Source organism: Gymnogyps californianus, chromosome 2 (genome assembly GCF_018139145.2).
Source record: "Gymnogyps californianus isolate 813 chromosome 2, ASM1813914v2, whole genome shotgun sequence".
NCBI classification, from domain to species: domain Eukaryota; kingdom Metazoa; phylum Chordata; class Aves; order Accipitriformes; family Cathartidae; genus Gymnogyps; species Gymnogyps californianus.
The window spans coordinates 136211828-136234520 of NC_059472.1; the positions used below are offsets into that span (position 1 = coordinate 136211828).

General features: G+C 35.1%; 1 protein-coding gene across 12 annotated transcripts in view; it reads left to right on the forward strand.

Moving 5' to 3' along the window:
• DGKB (diacylglycerol kinase beta) overlaps positions 1-22693 on the forward strand; it is a 334240-nt gene that overhangs the window by 114448 nt on the left and 197099 nt on the right. For all 12 annotated transcript variants that reach the window (XM_050891901.1, XM_050891903.1, XM_050891909.1 and 9 more), the window contains 3 exons: positions 9682-9767; positions 12078-12167; positions 14797-14957. In XM_050891901.1, the coding sequence (XP_050747858.1) occupies positions 9682-9767; positions 12078-12167; positions 14797-14957 (337 nt within the window). The remainder of the gene's footprint in view (positions 1-9681; positions 9768-12077; positions 12168-14796; positions 14958-22693) is intronic.

A 22693-nucleotide genomic window follows, 5' to 3' on the forward strand; every position in this document is an offset into this window, starting at 1 on the left:
TGAAGAAATTTCTAATTAGTTTTCAAACAGACACTGCATTTTGTTAAGCTTGTTTTGGTATATTTTTTATTCATTCCACAGAAATGAATAATCCTAAATTTCCAGTTTATCTCCTGCCATCACTTCTTGCCCCTGGCAATACTATGTAGGCTGCATATAATTTGTCCCTTAAGCGAGCATTTGAATAAACTCTGTGTTTCACTTACCAGTCCTTGTTTCCCTTTCTGTGGGGGCTGGATTGCCTAATAAAACCTGCCTATCCATCCATCCGTCCACTCACTCATCCATCTCCATAATGCCAGTTATACTTGATTGTCAATCAAAATGTTACATTTATTTAATATTGTCATATGTGTCATTTAGATTGAAATGGAACAGAGTGGGGTATTGTACAGCATGGAGAAAAACAAAAGTGTATTCTTCATGCCAATTACTGTTATTTAGTGGAAAAGGGTAAACATAATGTATATTTATTTTAAAGCATTTATGATTATTGTAATACATTTTAATTGAGTCTATTTTGAGATTTTTTTTTTTTCTTTTGAATACTGATTTCAGACATGTTTACTCAACCTATAGAATGTTTATAGTATTAGGGTAGAATTTGCGTGTTTTTGGTAGAGCCAAGCTGTCTGCTTTAACTCACAAGTTAATGTTTTTTATTTATGATGGTATTTTTCTCATGGGCTGCTGTCATCAACCAAGAAGATAACATTCACAAGTTTTCTAACTTAAGTTCCAAACATCTGTGGCTAACATGAATTAATATTTCCAGTTCGTTTCTGTCAAAAATCTAAGTATCTCCTGTTTAGATGACAGGGAGAAAGATAAGAGAACTAGGAGACCAATAAAATCCTAAATCTTAGGGGGACTGTGAAACCACTATATTTTTTTTTTTTTTTTTTAAAGTCAACAGCTCAATCACTAGGTCTTTCGTTCTTCCTCTTCAGTGGGATAACCATGTTCTTTCACAGAAATGTGTTGGAATAAAGGGCTCCTTAGCAGACCTGAGTTGGAACAGGGTTAAAATAATCTTTGTTCAGAGGAAGAAGGGCCACTAGTGGAGTCCCATATTTCAAGTTCTTTGAAATCTGGAAGTAATACATTTCATTTTCCCTTTCAATCTCTCCCTTAAAAAACAAAACAAAACCCTCACAAAAAAACCCCCACCTTTCATAATATCAGTTATTGTGCACTTTTTTATAAATATCCTGGCATGTAGCAGGTCAACAGGAAAATATTTTTAACAAGTTGATAACGAATTTTAGTATTGCTATCTGAATGTGCAATTACTCGAGTGGATGTGTCACCTACTTTCATAATAGATGGGATGGTACTTGGAGAACTGCAGGGACAGCAACAAAGACATTTCTTGTAGCTTCTTAGCATGCCTAAGCTGAAGTTTTTGGAGCTGTTTATGTCAAGACTCATGTACATAATCTATATAAAAATATGTACATGATGCAAATAAATAGCATGGCAGCCGACTCTCTGACATTGATCCTTTCCAACAACGGAAACTGACCTGCTGCGAGGCCTGAAAAATCAAGGAGCTCTCAGCCAAAGGGCAACAGTACGCTTTAAACACTGGTGTAATAATTAATGGTTTAGACATTCTTTATTTGGGAGTAGAGGGATACGAGTGAGCTGGAGAAACCCTGTAAGCTCTGCAGCTGAACACAGGCATAAAAGGTACTCCACAGTTATAGACTGCCACAGTTAACAAAGTGACGTGAAAATTGCCAGGCTGATACATTGTGTAATTTGTGCCTAGCACCTGTGTTTTTAGCCTTGAAAAGAGTTTCCCTGTTTGGTTGTTATATCTCTATAGGAGTCTTCTACTTCTGACAACAACTGTTATTGTGGATTTAATGATCTTGAAGAATCTGAAATTCAGTTATTGTTCACTTCACAGAGAGGTAAATAATAGCTAGATGAATAGCAGTCGAGCCACAGACCCACATGACTCTGTAGAGAGGTCACTGTTTCACAAAGGCTTTGTCCCTCTGAAAAGGCTCCCGTTCCCTTAAGTCTGTTATTTAAAATGTCTAATTTGTGTTATATTTATACTCTATAATAGAAATTATATCCACAAAAGTTGTATTTCTTTCTAACTCCCTTAGCATTTAATTTGGAGAGCATGTATTTTTTAAATTCTATCCGCAAGTTTACCTCAACAGGCCTTTTTAAATCTTAAATTCTGTCCACTTAAAAGATGCCCAAGACAGCCAGACTGAATCCCTACAACTTACTCTGTAATTTAGTTGGGAGTCTACAGCACCTGGGCCTTTATAACTTCACAAAGCAATAGGCCTATTTTGAAAATTACACTATTTTCCCTGATTATTGGAATTGATTGCTAGAGCATTTCTTTGCTGTTGGACATTTGAAATATCCGGAGTGTTCTGGGAAGACATATACACCAAGAATATTTTTAGAAGATAATAACTGCGTAGTTATTTTCTCCTGAACAAAGCCTTGAACCTGGTCCATATTTCTTTGGAAGAACTACATTTTTGCCAAAGAATGGCAAAGCAAGCCATGGTGGGTTGGTTGTGCTCTAATGATTAAAATTACTGTTGTGCACCATAAATCAGGAGTACTTAGAACTCTGTAAGTCTTCACATGTGAAACTTAAACCTTGGGTTTAGAGATGTATTTTAAACAGCTGTTTAACAATATTTTTACTTTTATGACATCTGTGGTGTTCGCTGCATACATAGCACAATCTTTAAATATTGTAAATATCACCAATTTCCACTTCTATTTCAGTCTAGACTTCCAAAATTGTGAGCCGGATTCATTCACCCCTCTCTTAACCATTGTAATTGTTCAGTAGTGAGTTTAACACACACTTACAACCTTTGTCTGAAATCTATTTTAAAAGCCTCTGCCGCATCCTTTAGCCTGCTTATTAGTTTGCTCTTCTCGCATTCTTGAACTGGTTCTCTTTTCTCAGTCACCCCAAAATAAGCTTTTGACTATTACAGTTACTTCTGGACATATGACATCCAGCATCTTTGCTCCACCCACTGCCCAGCATATATTGATTCACTTTTCCCACAAATGCTTATGTATTTCTTCTTCTGACTGGCATATATCTCTCCCAAATCTGCAAGGCTGCTATCCATCTTGTGGGTATTATGCAGCTAAAGCAAGTCTCATTCTTGCAGGGATCATAGGTTTGACACTATCATTATAATTCAATACCTGTATCAGAATGATTTGGGGCCATCTACTGACTATAATGCTATGCTGTAAAAATAGGTTAGTATACATCTTAAGCAATAGTTAAGGAAAACCTAAGTTTTGGTTGGACAGGGCTTTGAGCAACCTGATCTAGTGAAAAATGTCCCTCCCCATGGCAAGGGGCTTGGACTAGATGATCTTTAAAGGTACCTTCCAACCCGAACCATTCTATAATTCTGTGATATTAATGGTATTTTTGAGTGTGAAGTATATCATATGGACCAATGTTTTCAGTGTTGGGTACCTGACAGTAAAATGTCTTCTATATTCATGGAGTCCCTCAATATCCCATATGATCACACACTGAAGGACTGGGATCTTGTTTTTCTAAATGTGCCATCATGGTTTTTAGCAAGCCTGTGATTTGAAATTGGCAGCCAGCTTTATCTTTAGAAAGTATGAACTGAAAACAGTATTTTCAGCTACAATACATGCATCTACCAGTTAACTTTTGCACATTAAAATGCCATTGCAGAAGAGGAATATATTACCCTATGCAATGATAAACTGGATTTATTGAAACTATGCGAGTGATTTATTGGAATTACTCTCATGAATAGTGTCATTACAGCATGGAGAAAACTGTAACTGAGAGTTGTAATGAGGTTAAAGTGTGTATGTTGTCCAGTTACATGGCCAGCTCAGCTTGGCAGTCTAGAAGAGAAAAAACTGTGTTTAGTTTTCATTCATATTCTGAAGTAAATAAGCATTTGTCAGGGATTGTATTTGCTTTGTTTAATAAAATGACAGCAATATGGTCATTACAGTGAAGGAGTAAACATTGCAAAAATGCAATTGCTTTGTCTTTCAAGTTGGTACTTTCCTATGGACAGTTAGTTTAAGAAGAATCAGTGGTGAGTTGGAACATCTAAATTAGTGAAATTGCTAGATTAAACCCAGCATTGTGAATTCACTAGTGGACAAAGTTTCTAAGTTATGGGGTTTACCTGGAAGCGTGAGATATCTATCAGATCGGTCCTTTGTCAACATAAATCTGTTAATGAAGGTTTACCAGGCTCTAATTTGCTTTGAGCTGGTGATATTTAGGGTGAACATTTATCTTTCATTCACTTCCATTCACACACAGCGTAAGTTCTATTCTAATATGCAAATGTTGTACTAGTTCACTTGTAATTATCAAACTGATAAGTTACAGATGCCATTCAAGAAAATTTTGATAATATTACTGTATTTGATTTATGCCACACTTTATGAAAAATAATATTTATTGGATTTAATGATTTTACATATTTATTGGTTCAATATTATTCTCTCAATACCTTTAAGGCCAGCCTACTTTATTACTGCGAAAACAGAAGTTTTGAAACAGAAGTCATAACAAATAACTTTTAATACAGTTTCTCTGTAAATTGTAATGCAGAGCTTCTGAAGTCCTCTGTCTTGCAGCTGATTACGATTAGATGCAAGTATTGTAACTGGGAAAGTTCATGTACTATGTATAGTAATATTGGCTGAGAAGCTATAAGACAAAAGTATTTACAAATTTTACTGATCATCTATTTCTAAATTACTCTCCTTTTCCAAAAACTGAATCCAAATTACTCAGGGGTAACTGTAAAAGCAGCTCAGTAAAAACATGGGTTTAAGCCACAAGAGCTGAAGTAGCTCTAACACCATTTAGAGTATTTAAGAGAAAATTTCTCTTAATGTAGGCAGATACTAAGTTCTGTTCCCTTTTTTTGCACTTTGATCTTCTCTGCAGTAGAGAAATTTACCAAGTCAAATAGTATTTTTATATCCACTGATAATTTGCAATTTACCTTACATTTAGCTGATACCTATCCTGAGATACCAATATCAGTGGATTGTTCTTTGCTTGGGCTAATGACAGTTTTAATTTTTGCTTCCACTGTGAGTGAAGATGACTGGCTGAATGATTTCGCACAGTGCTGTTGTTAGCCCCCTTGTGTGGCTGAGCACCTGAAATCTCTGCATAGTGCACTGCTTCTGGGTATGAAAGAAAAAGTCATGTGCAGTTACCTAAAGGGAAAGCATTGCAACTTATGTTTTGAAATAGTCTTACTGTGAGTGGGACAGGATTTCCTAAAACAGTTCTATAAGAATAAAGGGGGGTCAGGGGGTGGTGTGGGTGTGCTATCTGTGCATACATCAATTAAATGCATGATTCAACAGCAAATAGTTGTCCTCTAGTGTTGGTGTTTTATTCATAAATAGTTTCTCTGCATTCATACGGATTTGATGAGGTGATTATGAGAAACTGAACTGGAATAGTATAGGTAGTTGAAACAGTTGCCATCTTTCAGGTAGAAATTACTAATTTATCAGCAGAAACTCAATAATTGCCTGTGTGTGTGATCCTTGTGTCTGGCAAAATAAAATACAAATAAGCTGATATCAAACACCTTCAATGGCTTGAATTTATTTGTTTTACTTCCAGCAGATAGGAAACTGGATTAGGGAAGACTAAAACAGGTCAATTTACAAGGGAGCTGTCAAGATGAAGATATCTATTGATAGGTTTTCCAGCTCAGTGTGATGACTGAGCCCATTTACTATGTTAACTATTGACAGTGGACTAAGAACTATGTGTATGCTTATGAAATTTGTAGAATGTGAAAAGTTGGGAGATACTGTAAAAAAAAGGAAGCTGCAGTATTAAAGTGATATAAGAATTCGATCATCAGGCAAGAATTAGATGATCTTGTCAATTTTGATGCTAGAAATACAATCAAATATAGTAATCTCTTGTAATCCACGTTTAGAGATTGGTTGTATTGACCTTTCTCAGTAGAAAGAAAAATGGTTCATTTTCCAGAATCATCTAACAATTCACCTAGCAAAAATATCCTGCTGTTTTAAGGCCTTAGTATGCAGCCATACTTTTTTTTTTTTGTCTTCCTGTGGATTATTGTAGTTGTGGCTTTTCATCTTTTATTCCCAAATGTATCAGGAGTTTTGTTTGTCCTGTGGTAGGAGATGTGAGGAGAAGTTCTGCTGATGTTTCTTGTTGCCTTTTTGCCAGTGATTGAAGAATAGGTGTAACTTGGATTGCAGTCTGTACCAGCCTAATGTTCTTATGTACCATTCCAGCTCCGCTGACTTATGTTAAGTGATGTAGGAAAGCTTTTTACTATAACGTCTATAAAAATCAACTCTGTAAAAAAGAATATCTACCTATTCTCATATCCATAAATAAAAGGGGAATTTTTTTAGTGACAATACTTTTCTTCATTGGAAAAAAAATTGTCAAAATAATGTGTTTTATTAAATGCTTCTGTGTGAATTATAGTACAAATTAATTCGATACTAAAAAAATACATGTTTTGAAGTTTCTGATTTACCTGTTTCTCATATCCTATTTAATTTCTATCAAGGTTATTGACATAATTTCTGTAAAGGTTATTGATATAATAGACATTTGTCCTTTGTACTTAATGTCATACTTGTCATATTGTGCTATGTAAAGAGTAATCATTTAAATTGTTAAAAAATAATAATAATTTTTTAAAAAGTAGAGATAAATCTTTTGGGGAAGAGACCCATTGTAAGTACTGTTTTATATTTTTATGTTATTTGGTGTTTATTATATATACCTAGAATTCTTGTACAGTTTTGTAAATCGGTTCAAGAAAATAGGACTAAATTTTCTATTCTGGCCCTTTACCTTATTCTTACAGTGCACAAAGCCTTTATGATGACTTCCATTTTTTTTATTTCCACTTTAAACCACTTTTACTAAGTTCTTCTCCAACAATTTTTTGTTTTTTCAATTCGTATAAAAATGTTCTGTGGATAAGAGGTAACGGGTGCTATTAAAACACTAATTGACTAAAGCTATCTTGATAGGCAATACTTACTCTTTACCTTAAGTTCTATTAAGAAATCTGTCAAATTCTTTCTTTACAATTATAACACTTACTGAGTTTGAATGAAACATTATAAACGGAAAACCATGTTCCCTTCCCAACTCTTAATGTAGGCTGCACATTCTAATTCAATGAATGAGATTTATTTACATATATAATTATATAACTATATTTAATTTTATAAATTACTTTGATTTTATAAATATTTATATTTGTGGTAGTATATTTATATACACTATATTTATATATGCAAATATACAATGTAAGGTATATTATACTTTATTTTTATGTATTTTATATATTATATATTTATATAATGTATATATCATTTTCATATTTAAATTTAGAAAAAGTCATGTGAACTTAATGCTATACTATGAAATTGTTTGGGAAATTCACTGTGTATGAATATAAAATGCCAGGGGAAATATGAATGAAGCTTGTTGAGAATTTTTTTGACAATATGTTTTTGTCAGATTCTTCAATCCCCCACTTTCTTGGGAAGTTATACTTCTTTGGTGAAGATTAAATGTACAGTCAAAACAAAAAAAATGTTTGATAGCCATATGGTGTGGATGCTTGTTTATAAAAAGGGAGACGGAGATTTAGATCTATGTTCTGCCTATCTGGATTAATGCTACCATCAACCCTGTACTTTTGATATTGGTTTTTTTGTTTGTTTGTTTGTTTATTTGTTTTTTCCAGACTTTCTTTTTGACATCTGTTACATGTGGTAGAAATGCTTAAATATTTATAGAAGTTAGTACCCTGCTGTCACCTCTGGGCTATAATTTGATTTTAAATTAATCTGAAATACCCTCAGTACTGGAAGCAATATAATTAAATCTGCTAACTTTCTACAGACCCAACACATTGGGTCGAAGTGGGAATGCTAGTTATGGGAGGCATTTGTATCTTTGCCAGGTCTCATGAAGTGACAGAGATGCACACCTGTGGGCCAGGGCGTATCAGTGCCCACTCTTACAGTGGTAGGAGGTGACTTCCAGCACAGGGTCTTTCAGCACATATGCCTATTAGAAGATGTGTTCCCCAAGTGTACCCAGTCAGACTTGGCACATGACATTTTGGATCAGAAGAGGTCCTATAGCACTTGTCCTGCGTATGTGTGAAGTAGAACATAAGAGGTGAGAAGGACAAAGCGGGGTTTAATACAGAACGAGTAAGCATCCTTCAGACATTGTACTTGACACTTGAAATTGTCTAAGAGCTTTTCTGAGCAGAGAAAATTAGAGGAAGTGGGACAACAATGTGATGGGCTTAATTCTACGTAGCTTTGCTAACCTTGAAATTCTGGTCTAAAACTAATAGAACAAGAAGTTATCCTGTTGTCTTCTACATCTTAAATAACATTTTTTGACCATTGTGCTTTTCATTTCCTTCTCCCATGTTCTTTTACTCTGTAGTTTTTCATGTGTTCTTGATTTTATCAAGAGGCGTAAAAGAATTTTTAAAACTTTCTAGGGACAGGAACACCATTCTCTGTGCAGCATTAAAGTTTCATATGAAAAATAGCTTGAATGAAACACTTGCAAGTTATTGTGTATATTTATTTGTATTTAAGAATTTGGGTACCATGTACTAATTGTGCCTTTTATTAGGAGACTGCAAACTGGAAATCAGATCTGGTCACTAGCGTATATAATATGCATTAAGATGTCTGTGACATGAATGAATAGAATATATGTGAATGTACATACACACACACATATATGTATGTAGTAATTCAGCAAAATTGCTGGAAGGTTTTTGTCTAGTCACAGTTTATGTGTAAGGACTAATTTCAGTATGTGTCAAAAGCTATCCTGAAAAGATGCTTTTAAATTTAAAATATTGCAACTTAGAATTCTTGTAATATATCCTCACTTTTCATCATTACGGAACATTGGTATTGAATGAAGTGGATAATGAGGTGGTGATACTGTCCAGCACTCGATGGATATGGAAGCAGAACTAGCCAGGCAAATGTTACCAAAGATATTTCACTTCTAAAATATGGTTTGTAGGATGATGGAATGGGTGCATTCAGTCTGATGCTTACTCATTTTGTATTAAACCATGGTGCAAAGTTGTTTTTATCAACCACAAAATGCTCAGCTTATCATGTATTAGTGTACTATCAGAAATATGCTGTTTTCATATGTTTTTATAGCCAACACCTCACAAGGAAATGTTGTGGCTAATACATTTAGCCACCTTAGACCTTTCTGTCTTGAGAGACTACATATCCGTTTACAACTAGGTAAACAGATAATGTTTTCTGACAATAGCTTCAAACAAGATTTGAACTGAGACAAAGATTTGGATTAATCATCAAGTCCAAGCTATTCCTAGTATTAGTGTACCATAATAACCCTTGAATTAACAATTTCATATTAAATTTTTCAGATAATACAATGTTGGATTGTATTTGTCTAAAAAATGAATGCATGAGCAGAGGTGATTATTATTTCAAGTGTTCACTTGCCATTTACTATTAAATGAAATGTCTTAAGCCATAAAATGTTTGCATAATGCACAATGCATTTATGATAATTAAATAGATATCTTCATTTACTGGTTTTAGGTTAAATTTTTTCCGAGATGTTCCTGAGTTCAGAGTACTAGCGTGTGGTGGAGATGGAACTGTAGGCTGGATTTTGGATTGCATAGGTAATCAATAGCATTTACATAGTTTTGCTTGACTCATGTTTTTCATTTTACTTCTCTTGCCTATATACCAAAGTACGGATACAACTATTTCAAACAAGATCTTGTTAACTTAAATTTTTGAAATTTATTAGTTTGGGACATGATTAAGGATATTCAAATCGCAAAGGATATTCAAAATCCCTAGAGAAGTCCAGTGTTTGTAGTCCTCTGGATTTCCAGAAAGCAAGAAATTTGAAACCATCTATTTTAATTTCAGTTCAAAGTCTATTCCCTAAACTGAATCAAATCTACATTGTTTCTTTTAAGACCATTTACCTTAGCTCATTTGCTTTTTCAGTTACCAAATTTGTGTTTATGCTCCATTATCCCATAATGGAGATAATGGGCTAACAGCCGTTTCAGTTTTGGAGTTCTTTCAGTCAGTTGGCTGTAAAGTCCTCTGTACAAATCATTAGGAAGGCCCAGAAGTCAAGATATTACAGACTTAAACTTCTCAAGGCTTGTTAGAGGGGCTGCAGAGAAAAAAAATGGGAATGTGTGACGATGGAAATCAGGAAGGGGATGAAGAGCGGTCAAAAGACTCAACTGAAAGTTTAGATGAAGAGTGTTTAAAAGTGTGTGCTTTGTGGGAGGTGGGGACCAGAAAACCTTTTAAAGTTCAGTGAAAAGTAGAAATGAAGGAATGGATGATAGGAAAGGCATATTTCTAATCTTGATTTGGAAAAAAAAAATCTTTCTGCAAATGCAAGCTATTGATTGTAACTCTCAAATAGCTTTCAAAGTTGTAAATCAATGTACATAAATATCAGGTGTATTGCCTAAACTTGGAAGGAGTGAAGTTTTGCAGCTTTTAATTGTGTCATCACTTTTTTCATGAGGTCTAAAATGTCATGCAGTTACTTTCTCTTTCAGTGGCATTATTTGAAAAAAAAAAAAGACTGCATTTTGTCTCAGTAAAATACTATCTTCCGCAGCAATTTTTGTGGTACAGAACTGAGAAATTATTTGGGGGATCCAGGATCCATTTCTTTCACAGGTGCAGGAAATAGATTTTGAATGCTGCATTTTAGCGAACAAAAGCCCTTTGGCATATAAAGTTTAAGAAGTCACCTGTTTTGAGAAACAGACACTTTCTGGTTTGATCTTTTCTTCTCTGATCTCCTGATATACAAAGAATCTTAGCTGAGAGCAAAGCAAGAAGAAAAGAAAAAAAGGAAAGAAAAGAAACAAAAACCACAAAAAAGGAAAAAAAACCAAAACTTTTTTCTCCTCAGTTTGAGACTTTTAAACATTTTTTAATTATTCTATTAAATATTAAATTTTCTTAAAGATTTGCAGCACGCTGGTATTGTGAATGTTAAATCTTCCTAAAGTATTGATGAGAGAAATTGATAAATAACAAGATGTCCCTGCCACATCCATTGGATATATAAACTCCTGCTGAGAATTGCTGATAATTGTGTATAATTCTATGAACAAAATAGCTGATTGTTTAACTATTCAAGTATAACTCTTAAACTAGACATGCTACTCTTTCCAATTAAATGGGGAATTTGACAAATTATATATTTGAAATATGATACCTGGGGGATAGCTGCCCCACTTCCAGCTTTCAGAAAGGCTGTATTTCTTGACAAGGGTTCTTTGGCTTGAAATGCTAGAAAAGTACCGGTAAAGAGTCAAAAGACAGTGTAAGTTCATACATTTCAAAACATTACTTATTAAATACAAAATACTGACTTACAGACTTGATCAGATAGATCAATGCTCATTTTGAATAGCAGGTTTAATTCCTGATGGGTAAACCCCTGGTGTTGGTTTCAGGGAGTTCTTGGTAATGATGCTCATGTGTAGACATGAATCCAAGTGAGTACACAGTTAAACACAAATTTGGTCACCTAGATGAAAAAGTACAAGATTCATCTCATTATTCATGCCCTTAATTATTACTCTTTTGCATTCATAGCTGGGAATGGCAGAGCTGAGAGCAACAGAGCGCACAACATGTTCAGTCTTGGAAAGATCTTGAGTATTGTTGTTTATGAATGTTTATCACATCTATGGGTTACAAATGTCCTTGTGATAACAATCAAGTAAATTAGGATTAAGGATTGAATATTGGCTGGAGAAGGGGCTGCATAGTGGAGCGGCTTAGTGAAATGCTTGTTGCTGAGCAGGCGGCATAATCTCATATACAAAACATGTATCACTGTCTTTCACTGAAGCAAAACCTAACACAGTTACTGTATCAGTACTATACAATTAGATTTTTTTGTTCCTTAGTTATGTTTTTTCCTTCTTTATTCACAGAGAAAGCGAACTTGATTAAGCATCCTCCAGTTGCTATCCTGCCTCTTGGGACTGGCAATGATTTAGCAAGGTGTCTGAGATGGGGAGGAGGTAAACACAAATTAAAATACAATGCATTTTGTAATTAAAAGGAAAAAAATAACTTTTGCATCAAAGTCTACTCTCAACATTTGGATTTCTTTTTTATGATGTATGTAAAGAACCGTTATCACCTTTCCTCTTTTGGGAATTAGCTGTCTGTAAATGTTATATGAACGATTTTATAGATATTAAAGGTTGTAATCACTTTTCATACCTTGTTTGTAGCTTCTGCTGACACCAAAAAGGCTCCAAGGTGCAATGAGAGTAGTATATAGCTATTTGGTTGGCTTTTTACCATCTGTATTGCAGTTGTTTCTTTGATCAATACCTTATAAAGGGAGTATTCTTAAATGGATTTTAATTGGGGCTGTTCTGAAAGGGTTACTGAAAACAGCTAATAATGGGTTTGGAGTGGTTTCATCTTTTTTAATATTCATAAATATTAAATGAAAAATGTGTCTCAGCCTCAGACTAGTTCCTTTGATCCACTCCTCTTCTCCTACAGAGGATTCCAGACAATAAGTGCTGTGGTGCTATTTATCAGGAAATGAGAAGGCAAAGAATGCTGAAAGGAGAGTATATGTAAAGTCAAACCTTTAATACCCTTTGCATCCTTTCCTGGATGTATGGAGCCTTACTCTCAGCTCCTCCAATAACCTATTTCCATTCAAGATTTGCATTACAGAATAACTTGAAGGAGACACAAAGAAGAAAGTCTTAGGCAAGACTCGGTCTCTGTTGAAAGCATGTCGGTTCATGGGCTCACAGCCAGTTCTATTTCAGGTCTCGGTTGTTTCAGTTGAGATGTGTATTTGCAACTTGGCTGTTTATTTGGAACTTCTCAGCCTTTACAGATATCTCTTCCTTCTTCTGTCTCATCATAGCAAGTTTCCTTTCCAAATGTCTGCCTTGTTACCAGTCTTTAGCAAATTCTCAGTAGTTTCTGTGCTATAGAACTTCTTTGTTAACCGTAATGTTCCGTTAAATCATTTGAGGACCTCCTTTTTTTTCTCTGTCATGACTGATGATTGTTTATTCACATAGTCTTAGGAAAAAAAAGAAAAAAAAAACCAACACAAAACCCAATCAAATCAGCCTTGCTTCACTTTCTGAACAGTTCATAGAGTAGAGTCATAGAATAATTCAGGTTGGAAGGAGTCGCGGGAAGTCGCTAGTCCAATCTCCTGTTCTAAGCAGGGTCAGCTATGAGAGCATTTGATTACATTAGTCAGGACCTGTCCTTCCATTCACTTCTATTTATTTACCTTCTGTTTTGAGTGATTCCATCTGGACTAAAGTAGAAAAAGACAATATGAAAATATACTGGCTTTCATCATTCTTTGCCTGGTTGCTTTGTGGTAGACAATGCTATAACACAGATTTTCTGGAACTTCAATAGATGGGAGAGGAGACAGGGCTTCCAGAAACTAGATTGCTGGTGAGTGATCTCAAGGATGCAGAAAAATGGAATTGTGCATGCTGCTGTTATGTGGTTGTTGGCAGTAACTAACAAAAACATACTATACAACCATAAAGAAATACATCAGCAATGGGTTTTGAGCAGGGAGGCTTCGAATGGCTTTGCTTGCTAAAACTGTTACTGACCCAGGAAGTACATATTGCTTGAATATGAAAATTTATTTCTGATTTGAAGAAGGAATGAATCCACAGATCTTATTTATCTATTACAAAGTCATTTGGTCTGAATAGTATTCAGAGTTGATAATGTCACGTAGTAAAATCCCCACACTTTTTATGAGTGCACACATGCATATTGTATGTTGTGTATACTCAGGAGTGTGTAAACAAGTTTTCTACTGAGTTTAGTATACAGTGTAGTGAACTACTACTACTAGTGAATTACCTAAAGACGTGTGAGTGCTTCTTGGCAAGTAACAATAAGATCTTTCTACAGAGCAGGATGAGGCTCATAAAGAAGTTGTTGAAAGATGGAAAATGTTAGTTCTGCTGATAAGTCATCAGTTATGGGTTTCGAGTTTTGTATTTGTTATGTGAAACCACATTGAAACAATCAACAAAAAATAGTAGACAGCTTTTAACCTTTCAGTCTCTTGTCAGACTTTAATCAGACAAACCTACTGTATGTCTTTTTTCCATAAATTTTTAAATCAAAGGAATTTAAATATTAAGATTAATTTCATAGCAAGAACATTTTGCGAAGTATAACCTTAGCTTTTTGGATAACTGCGGTAATCATTTGGAAAATTCAAGGGATTGGCAAGTTTTGAAGATCAAATTATTTTCTCTGGTATAAATCTGATGCCCAGTGAAATTTGTAGAATTAATGTAAGTTTACATTAATTTAGCTAAGTGCAGAATCAGCTTTGTATTTGTACTCCTTTTAATGACAGGAAAATTGTCAATACTTCAGACACAATCCTGCTTTTCAGGTCTTATATGCATAGTTTTCATTTTTCCAGTCATAGAATCATAGAATAGTTTGGGTTGGAAGGGACCTTGAAAGGTCATCTAGTTCAGCCCCCCCTGCAATGAGCAGGGACATCTTCAACTAGATCAGGTTGCTCAGAGCCCTGTCCAACCAGTCATCTAGAAAAGAGAAAAAATGAAATGAAACTTTATTATGCTTGATTAAATAACCGTTTTCATGTTTTGCTAGGTTATGAAGGTGAGAATTTGATGAAGATCTTAAAAGACATTGAGAACAGCTCAGAGATTTTGCTGGACAGGTGGAAATTCGAAGTAATACCCCATGATAAAGACGAGAAAGGAGACCCAGTGCCTTACAACATCATCAATAACTACTTTTCTATTGGCGTGGTAAGACTTATGCCTACCCTTAAGTGATTTTCTGTTTTGAATAAATATTTGCATTGCATGTCTTCAAGTGAAGAATTGTTGGCTACAGATCATTTATAATGTTATTTTGCTATGAAATGAATACATAGATGACTGAGAGCAATTTACGTAAATCTACTTCCACATATTCAAACCAGAATTATTTTTCAGGACCTTCTACCTTCCCATCTATAAAGAAGATATTTGTGTTGTTCCTAATGGTTTATGAGCAGCCATAGCACTAAATTTATATTGTCATTATGAAGGTCTTATAAAAATATAAAGGAAAACTAATCACTTAATAAGAACTTTAAGTAACCTTTTCTGTTAGTATTCATATAATCAGAACTGTTTAAAAGAACAGGGGCATTCTTTATTTCTTCAGGACAGTTTTAAATAATAAAATAATAATGTAAAAAAACCCCACAGGTATCTTCTTGATTCTGTCTTGTGGGGATATTTACAGTTAGAATGAATTATGAGGAAAAGGGATTTAAGAAGCTCTTCGTGTCCTAGGAACTGCATCTCTGGCTTGTGCTTCTCTATGGTTTCCCATTGTATCTGCTATCCACACTGCATATATGAGGGGAATTAGGCATGTCCAGTCTGACTCTTCAGCCTTTTGCTTTGGATATGCTTTCAAACACAAGCAGAAGGGGGACTGTGATGAGGTCCAAATTTCACAGATTGAATAGCTCATAAATAAGATTTTTAACTCGGACACAAATGAAGTCTAATTAACTTGGGGACATGCCCTCCAATAACTAGCGCTAGCTGTTCTGAAATCAACTTGTTCCACATACATTACATGAATCTGTCTATTATTTTTTAATAAAAATCAAAATCCACTTTTACAGGATATCTAATTCTGCAATCCAGTATTTCAAAATGCTACAGAACAGTGTTTTAATGGGAAGTACAATATTGTAAATCCAAGGAAATTAAGGATGTGTGCTTAGTTTATTTGATCACTGTGCTTCAGCATTAACAAAGTTCTGCCTCAACTTCAAGTGGTTGATGGAATTTTTACATAGTAATTGCAATTCTGTAATTTTTATATAGTGCCTATCAGCAACGTGCAGAGACAGTCTATTCCTTAAAAACATTCCTTGGCTTCCTGTACTGTGTAGTCCTAAATGCTGAAAAAACAATTAAACAAGTCTCCCCAAGGTTAAGATATTTAAGTAATAAGAAATTGTTGTTGAGGTTTTTTTGCTTGTATAATTTGGATTTTAGCCTCTGTTGTTCAAAGCAAGTGCAGAGAACAACTAGATGCAACAGAAATAATAGAAATTAGTATATAAAAGTACATAAATGCAAAGTATATGCACCAAAACTAGTGCAAAATTAAGTTCATAAATAGGAGAGAAAGTGCAAAGGAAAACCTTTGGTTACAGGAAAAAAATACCATAACAGAAAATGCCCAGCACAGGGGGACATATTCAGTGACTTTGTCAAAAGGGAATATCAATGCTATAGCTCACAGATGAAGAAAGAAAATAAATGTGTTATACAAAGGAAGCAAGCAAGAAGTGAGAGGGAGGACGGATGAGATTTTACACCTATATATTAATACAGTGCAATTTAAATGGTTTCTAAAATGTAGAGTACCACCACATGTAAAGACACAGCACAGAAACAGGAAATTGAATGCCAAGTAGATACTGGGACATCTGTGAATGTGCTAGGCTTCAAAGAATCCTTTAGCATTTTTCACAGGAAGAAAACAGAATTGCATTCAATGAAAAAAAGGTTGAACTGAAATTTTACAGTGGCAAGATCATAATACTAGTAAGGACAATGTAAATTACTTGTAGAATACTGCAGAAAAATAGCAGGCTCTACTCTATACACCAGGCTCCATGGACAACCAGAAGACTCAGTTTTCAGTTAAAAACATTAAATTGATGAATTTAATAACACTAAACTTACGATTCTTCACATAATAGAAAAGTGAGCACCAGAAAATTATACCAGGAATGCACAATACAATATATTGCACTGAGGAAAGCTTCTAAAATTGTAAAATCACATTTTTGAAGGAGTAACATCTGCCAAGTTTGTTATACGTGGAAATATATAAAATTCCTGCTTCTCAGTTTCATTGGTGTGAATAAGACAAAGCAAATGGAGAAAATCAGAAATTGGATTTTAGACTTGCTAAAATTGTGTAATTCATATATTAGGTAGCATTCATAATAACTTTTGAAAAGCCAGGCAAAATGTTTGTCTATGTAAATAGACAAAGTACTCAAACTTGGCTACAACTAAAGTAAACCTAATTTCATAAAAGCAAAATTGTTTTCAGTACTTGGTGCCTAATACAAACTTGGGCAAGTACTGAATTGGGAAAGCAACAATGTACCACCATGTTGCACACCAGTCCATAGCTGCTGATACCCAAGAACATAACTGGAGTTAAGCCTATAGCAAAAAAAATGCTAGTGCCGCCTACAATGTTATATTAAGAGAAACCAGAAGGATTGGTATCATTGATGATGTTATTCATAGAACCACAGAAAATCATTGAGTCATCTATCCATTCCTCTCCCTAAGGTAGCATCAGTGGCACTTGCCTAATTCCCAACAGATGTTTATCCAGTTTGCCTCTAGAAATTCCCAATTAAGGAAATTTACCTGTGATGACCTACTGTATTACTTTGTTGTCCTTACTCTGAAATTTCTTTGTCATGTCTAACCTGAGTAGTCTTGGTGTAGTCTGGGCCCAGGTCATTTTGTCCTGTACAGAGTGGAGAAGGAAAACAAATTACTCCATTCCTCTGTTAAACTACTTATTACGTACTAGAAGGTCTATCAGATCATCTCTTAGTCTTGTGTTCTATAGCCTTTCTATCTCCAATTTCTTCAACCTTTCCTCACAGAAAATGTTTTCTAGACATCTGATCATATGTGTCACTTTTATCTGTGTTCAGATAAAACATGAGAATTCAATCCAATTACTCCCTTTGGTCCTTATCTCTCTGGAACCATAGTGCTCCCAATTAGACACAATGCTGCATTTGGTGTCCTATCAGCACTGAGTGGAAAAGAGGAATTAATTCATGTTTTACAGAGGATACCTTTATTAAGAAAAATTAGCCTTCTTAGTATTAGCATGAATGTCTTCATTCATATTTGACTTGTGATTCATTGTTAATTTCAGATACTATTTTGAAGAACCACTACTTCATATCTCATTTGGGTTTTTCATAGGTGATGCTTCCTGCCTACATGCAGAAACTTACACTTAATTGAATTACACCCTCTTTTAATTTTTACTGTTCCTCCAAGGCACTGTGAAAACTAATAGTAACCTACAATGTATTGCACATTGCCTCATAGATTCATGCCAAATCATAAGCACAGTCCATAATCTGATATGAATAGAATCTGCTGTATGAATTTTGTAACAGTATGGCAGAAATTGTATTTGACAACAAACAATCTCAATGTATAGTTGGAAAGGCCAGGGGAGTAAAACTCAATAAAATTGTGCTTGACATGGGGCTCTTACTGCTTTAGGACCATAATTCAGGTTGGAAGGGATTGCAGGAAGTCATTAGTCCAATCTCCTGTTCTAAGCAGGGTCAGCTATGAGAGCAGGTCACATTGCTCAGGGCTTTATCCAGTTGCGTCTTAAAAACCTCCAAGGAGGGAGATGGCACAACCTCTCTGGGCAACCTGTTCTGGTGCTTGACTGTCCTTATGATGAAGATGCTTTTCCTTATATCCAGTCTGAATCTCTCGTTTCAACTTTGTCTCCCATCCTGCCTTTATGTGCCACTGTGAAGAGCCTGGCTTTGTCATCTTGATAACCTGCTCATAGGTACTTGCAGCCTGCTATTACATCTCCCTGAAGCCTTCTCTTCTAGCCTGAGCCAGCTCATCCAGCCAGTGTTTTTTCTAAGCTATTTTCCACCAATCAAGACCATAATATCCCAACTTGGATACAAGAATGCTGGGGTAGACAGTGTTCAAAACCTCGCTGAAGTTGAGCATGACATCCACTGCTCTCTGCTCATCTACAAATCTAGTTGTTTTATCATAGGCAGCAATCAGAAGGCAACTTACCCATTGGAAGGAAAATGATACACTAAGTTGAAAAGGAATATTTGACAGTAGCGTGTGTATGTGAAAAGTTTGATTAGTATGTTCAAGCCAAAAAAGGCATTTTTTCTACAGCAGTCTCAGAGCTCCGATATGTACATAAGTATATGTACTATACTATGTATAAGTACAGGGGAAAAAGTAAGAAACAAAGTGAGATGTAGTAGCTGAATGAGTATGTGCTATATTCAACCTAATGAAAGCACAAAGCACGGAAGAACCATAAAAAGCGTAAGCCAAGCTGTGTGTCAGTTTCAAAGCAGGAGCTAGAAAACATCTAAGAGCAATGTGGAATAAGATAAAGATTTTTCAAGTGCTCACATCCATCATTCTGTCAGAATGGCAAGATACCAGGAGAGAAGTTCCATCTGCTTCCCAATAATACTGGAGTCACTGAAACAAGCTAAATATCCAAGAAAAATGTGTATTAAAGTAGTCAAGTCACATTTGCTTTAAAAAACAATAACACCCCCCCCCAAAAAAAACAAACCAAAACAAAACAACCTCAAGAATATAGTAGGGCCATCTGAAAATGGAAGCTTGTCTTGGAAATTCACAGATTCAGTGAGCTGGACAAACGTAACTGATAATATTAGTGGACAGATAAGCAGGCATGATAGAAACAGGAAACATCAGGCCAACTGTCAGACAGTGGCAAGTACAATTACTGACGTATTTTGGAGAAGTTCTGTTCCCCATAATCTACACAACCTGCTTTAATAGTCATACATTCATGCAGTAGGTTGATATTATCACAGTGATCACCAAGGACAAAGTTCAATAATGTTAGTATTGGTGTGTTATCACAGACTGTATTCTAGACAGTGGGCTTGCAATGCATTTCTGCAGTTGCTGCAGTAAGGGAATTTCAGTCATGTCATATCATTTAGCCAACTTGCTGAGGTTATAAACTATTAGAGGGAGTGTGTGTGTAAACAGAGTATGTCAGCTTGCGCATAGTATTTGTCATGGTTAGTCTTTTCCCCATGGATAAAACAACATAACTTACGCTACTTTCTTCAAGCACTCAGCTGCTTACCATTAATGGTGGGTCAACGTATATATGTGGACAGTTACTTCAGATAAGCTTGTGTATTGTAATATCCCTGCACATCTGGTTTATTTTATCCTAGCTGGTTTCCATGTCTGTATCCCAGGCCTGTGTTTAAAAAAAAAAAAAACCAAAACTTCACTAATCAATTATATAGCATGCTATCTTAGCATAGGGAAATATTTTCACAAAATTCAGTAATAGCTCTTCAGTTCAATGCCTGAACTTAAAAAACCGAAACAAAACAAAAAAACCAAAACCCCCAAAAACCCAACCAACCAACCAAAAAAAATTCCTCAAACTAAACCCCCATATACTCATGACTGTATGCCAGCATTACTCAAAGTGGCAAAAATAAGAGGAAAAAATTGGATATAGATACACCCAAAACTAAACCCTGTTTTTGCAAACAATTGCTCCCAAGTCTACTCTCAGATCTTGCCAGGATCAAACCATTTTCACCAAACAGTCATGCAGTCACAACAAAGCATAAATACACATTGTTAATTATAAAGTGGATAGACATATATTCCATGAAATTCACAATAAATGTACCGAATTTGAGTATACACAAAGTAGATAACCATGGAAGATGGTGAAATACTCATTTGCTGAGTGAGACCTGAGCAGTAGGACATGGAAGATGAATGACCAACAGACAGTGAGGCAAACTCTTGCATAAAACCAAGAAACAGGAAAACAACATCAGAACAGTCTTTGTTACCTTGAGAAGGGCTTGCATCTGCACCATCATCAAACCACATAATGGCACAGTCAAAAATTTTATATAATGCTAAGATGTGAAGAAACAATCCTTTTAAGCTTAGGGAAAAGTATGTTAGTTGTCAAGCAATTTTAGTTAGATAATAATCAATTAAAATGGAGTGACTGTCAAGGCTATGCATCTTTTATGGGGAAGTTATTAAAGAATGTTAAATATGTAGGGAAGTTATGATGCTTATTTTTAGTGTTTCTCAAATGGTTGTCTCAAAGTGAGACAAAATGGGTATTTTGATAAAAGCTTTCTCAAAGAATGCCTCATTAGATGTTCAGTTGTGATTAAACATTAGAAACCTCGACTTTCACTAAATGCTTGGTTGAAAAGAGTATGTAGAAGGGGGAAGAAGCCATCTTATATACTTAGGGATAGGAAAAATGGGAGAGAGAGCAAGAAATCTCTGCTACTTAGGCTTGCTGTACTTTCCCTTCAAGGTGGATATTCAGGAGAAATGACTCAGTGTTTCTCTCTGCCTGGGCCGCCTTCTAATACTTGGGAGGGGCAGGAGAACCACAGGAGTTCTAAGAACAAGCCATAGACATGCAGGATGCAGGCAGAGTTGTGTGGGCAAAATCACAGTGGAGGCTTAGGGTTTGAATTAGTTGATTAAAAGCTTAGAAATAATATGAGCTAGGCAAAGTCTATTCACAGATATGATTATAAAGGATAGGAAATTCACTCATACTCTTTTTAAAATCCTTTTTTGTAACTCACTTCCACTTGGATTAGTCAATAAAAGTTCCTGGAAAATTGGCCAAAACATCCTAATTTTCATGTCTGGGAATACTGGTAGTGCTGTAACTGCCAGACATTCATTGAAGATTAAAAAAAACCCAAAGAAAAACCAAACAAAAAACCCCAGAGAAATCAGGCAAAAACTATAATGGAGTCTTTAAAAAAAAGTCTCGTTGCTATTTGATGTCTCACAATGAACAATTCTTATTCCTAAAGGTGAGTACTTCAGAGGCTCATCCTTGACTGGAGCAAATTGCTGTAGGCCAAACCAAAGGCACAAAGGTAGTCAGCTGAGTACCAAGCATCATTCTACAGCAGCCAACTTTGCTAGACCCTGATTTTTTACACTTATTATGCAAACAACTTGAAAATGTTAAAAAAAAAAAAAAAATTCTACTCAGATAATGACTGACCTTTAAAAGGCTAAAAATGTTTAAACCAAACAATTCATCTGTCTCCCATTGACTTCCTTTATAGTTACTCATAGCATCTTGTATTGTTTTCCATTTTGTGGGTAATAATACTGAAAGAAATTATGAATGGATTTGCACTGCTGTTAAGATGAGAGCCCTAGAGTAGGTTTTCCAGAAGCAAGCATAATTTTTGAATTTACTGTTCTGCCACTGAATTAGTTTAGAGTTTAGCTAGCCTTTATGGAGCCAAAGTTAGGTCAACATGAATCAGTACTGAACATCTTTTACCATAAACATTTTCTTCCTTTGTTTTCTTTCATTTTTTTTACCTTTTAAATAAATCATAAATTTATCTGATGTTAATAGGAGATAAACTATTAACAACACTGTTTATCATTTGAATTTTTGTAACTGCGTAGGGTATTACAGAGCATATGTTACTAAGCCCCTTGCAGCTCTGTAATTAGAGTGTTGGAGCATAATAAACTGAACTTGCAAACATCTGCATTGTCTTTTAGGACAAATTTGTATAGAAAGAAATATTACCAAGATACATTTTAAGGCAAATTATACTAGCTAAAGTGTGGCACAGTGCAGCCTTCCCTATGTTAAAACAGTAGATACCATTCTAAAA